Below are 2,606 nucleotides of genomic sequence, written 5' to 3'. Positions count from 1 at the left end.
CGTCGCTCGAGGAAGATCATCTCGGGCTCGGCCAAGAGAGCCATGTCCTGAGGTGTTTTGTACTCTGCAATGCGACGAGCCTTGGCCTCCCGTTCTAGCCCCACATGACGCATGTTTGCGAAGTATAGCGTCGATACCTTGCATGCTCAGCTCGATGGGTCGCCACGACTGCAGAAGCTTGCGGATGTCACTGTGGTCCATCGCGGTCGCCATGTCCAGTGCCGTCGCCTTCTCCTACCCGCCTCTTTGTCGTCGAGTTCGACACCAAACGAAACGAAGTACGTGGTTGGGACACAGCGTGTCGGCGCCACCTTCTAAAAGCAACACGGCGCATTCATAGCTGCCGTACCCCGCACACAGATGCAGCGGCGAGTTGCCATACTTCCGCATCGATCGATATAAGCAACGGCGAGGTACTTGTGTTATGTACCTTGTCCAGTGCGTCGGGGTTGGCATGGTGCTCGAGGAGCACCTGAATGACACTTGCGTGGGCGTGCCGCGCTGCGTAGTGCAGCGCTGTCCATTGCATGTGCTATCACCAACGCCTTGATGGCATGGCGTGGAGGATGCTGGCGTACCGGCTCGGCCACGTTGACGTGCACGCGGCCCTTCTCGAGGAGACAGCGCACACGCTCGGTCTTGCCATGCTCGGCTGCATACCAGATCGTCCAAATGTCTTGCTTGGTGGCCTCGAGGATCGCGCGCCGGTCCTTGGCCCGCGCCAGTTTGCCCATGGTGCGAGTTTGCCCTTTCCCCAAACGCCACAACAGTTTCACAGGACATGACTGTACATTATAAGACATAGTTGACCGCAATTCACTATCTCGTTGGATCACATCGAGTATAGCGTATAGCTTGAGCTTATTGCTTATTGATGCATATCTTGGTGCCTACGTGCAGAGTCTTCTTGGTCTTGACGTCGACGCAACTCTTCGGTATCCGGCGACCATCCGGATACGTAGCCCCAAGCTGCCTTTTTGGTGGCCTTTTTGCGTTGCATTTTCGGCGCTTGTTTTTTAATTCGGTTGACGCTGGTGCTTGCTTATGCCCGAGGTTGTCGAGCGCATGGCCACGTACCTCATGACGTCCGAGGACATGGCTGCCTTCCTGCAGGCGCTGCCGGATGATTGGCTCTCGGAGCCTTTGGCCGCGCTCCGGCAGCTCTACCGCACCGTGCAGACGCGACGTCTTGCGGTTCCGGCGGACGACATGCGCTACCCGATCCACGTGCGACTCTGGCCGCAACTAGAACGAGGAGCTTTGAGGCAGGGTCGCCAAGGCCATGGTGTTGTACTCGGTTCTCGCCATCAACGGCGTCGACCTGGCGCCACCGTCCCCGCTGCAACCCTAGACGAAGCTCCGCTTGAACGCCGTGCGATCCTGGGCGAAGCTGCAGCAAACAATTGCGCAGTGGCCTGGGCGCATTGAGCGGATCGAGCTCCTGATCGACCTCTTCGAAGCCGATTGGCCAAGCACGGCTTTTGAATCGACGGCCCTGGCGCTGACGACGCTGCGTGAGATCGCCGTCCGGTTTGATCGCTGCGCCGACTACGATCTGCGTCCTATAATCCAAACACTCGCATCCACGTCCGTGACGAGCCTCAAGTTGCTTGGCCTGGGCCATCTGCGCTCGCTGCTCCACTGCCGCCTCTTTGAAATTCAATTCTCGCGGGCCTGCGTGACAAGCCTTGCGTCGCTCCTTCCGCAGCTGACTGCTCTCCAGTTGGCGGTCAACGGGGTCTTCGCGACAACGATGTGTCTGTCTTGGCCGCCGCGCTCCCGCAGTGTCACTACCTTGAGTTTCTCGAGCTGTCGCATCAAAACCTCAAGGATGCGAGCGCGAAATCGCTTGCGGCAGTCGCTACCGCTGTGCCCGTCGTTGAGAACGTTCAATCTCTGTACCAACTTCATCAAATCATGTGGCGCTCAGCGGCATCGTGCATCGTCTGGACACCATCCACCTCGCCAACAACGTCATTGGTGTCAATGGCGCGATCGCGATCAGCCTCATCGTGCCGCAGGCGTGCCACTTAACGTCCATGAACCTCGACGGCAACCAGCTGAAAACGAAAGGCGCGGTGTCGATCCTGTCGGCCCTCGCAAACTGCGACTACCACCAAGGCGCCATCGACGTCCACGACACGCTTGCAGACGACGAGTCCGACTGCGAGTGCGCAGACGCCATGGAGGCGCTCCCGGACGCCACGTGGGCGAGCTTTCACGATGATGACGCTCGGCACGTGCATGAAAATCGACCTTTGTAAACACAAAACGAATGCAAAAGTTGGTACACTTAAATAGGACAACATTTCCAACGAGTCATATGACTAGAGACGGGTTGGCGATATGACGTTGAGCTCGATAATACTCTGAATGTGCTTGGTCGACATGCCGGCCCGGTGTAAATCGTGCATGGAGTTGAGCGATTCTTCTTGCAGGCCCGTGCTATGCGTGGCCGCTTACCGTCACGAAGAGTGCGTGCCCGCCTGCACCACAGCCTCGTTAAGTGCTTGCGTAGCGCAATCTTGCTTCGCTTCTTGGTCCACACAAGTGGCCGGCCCCTTGTCATGCGCTTCCGTCCGCGTCCGCCTCGACCACGTCCCTCA

General features: G+C 58.2%; 2 protein-coding genes across 2 annotated transcripts; one reads left to right on the top strand and one right to left on the bottom strand.

Moving 5' to 3' along the window:
• Positions 1 to 16: 16 nt before the first annotated feature.
• SDRG_12908 (hypothetical protein) lies at positions 17 to 734 on the bottom strand (the record flags this gene model as incomplete). The annotated part of the gene is made up of 6 exons (XM_008618991.1): positions 17 to 20; positions 64 to 94; positions 138 to 234; positions 283 to 381; positions 431 to 532; positions 579 to 734. 6 exons carry the CDS (start codon positions 732 to 734, stop codon positions 17 to 19), a joined length of 489 nt encoding a protein of 162 aa, XP_008617213.1.
• A 295-nt stretch (positions 735 to 1,029) lies between these two features.
• SDRG_12907 (hypothetical protein) lies at positions 1,030 to 2,264 on the top strand (the record flags this gene model as incomplete). Its single annotated transcript, XM_008618990.1, has 4 exons — positions 1,030 to 1,227; positions 1,352 to 1,738; positions 1,786 to 1,898; positions 1,931 to 2,264. The coding sequence occupies exons 1-4, from the start codon at positions 1,045 to 1,047 to the stop codon at positions 2,262 to 2,264; spliced, it is 1,017 nt and encodes a 338-aa protein (XP_008617212.1). The 5' UTR covers positions 1,030 to 1,044.
• Positions 2,265 to 2,606: the final 342 nt, after the last annotated feature.

Source organism: Saprolegnia diclina, assembly GCF_000281045.1.
Source record: "Saprolegnia diclina VS20 unplaced genomic scaffold supercont1.53, whole genome shotgun sequence".
Lineage (NCBI taxonomy): Eukaryota > Oomycota > Saprolegniomycetes > Saprolegniales > Saprolegniaceae > Saprolegnia > Saprolegnia diclina.
Note: the sequence above shows the minus strand (reverse complement) of the source record. Positions and strands in the feature narration are given on the sequence as shown.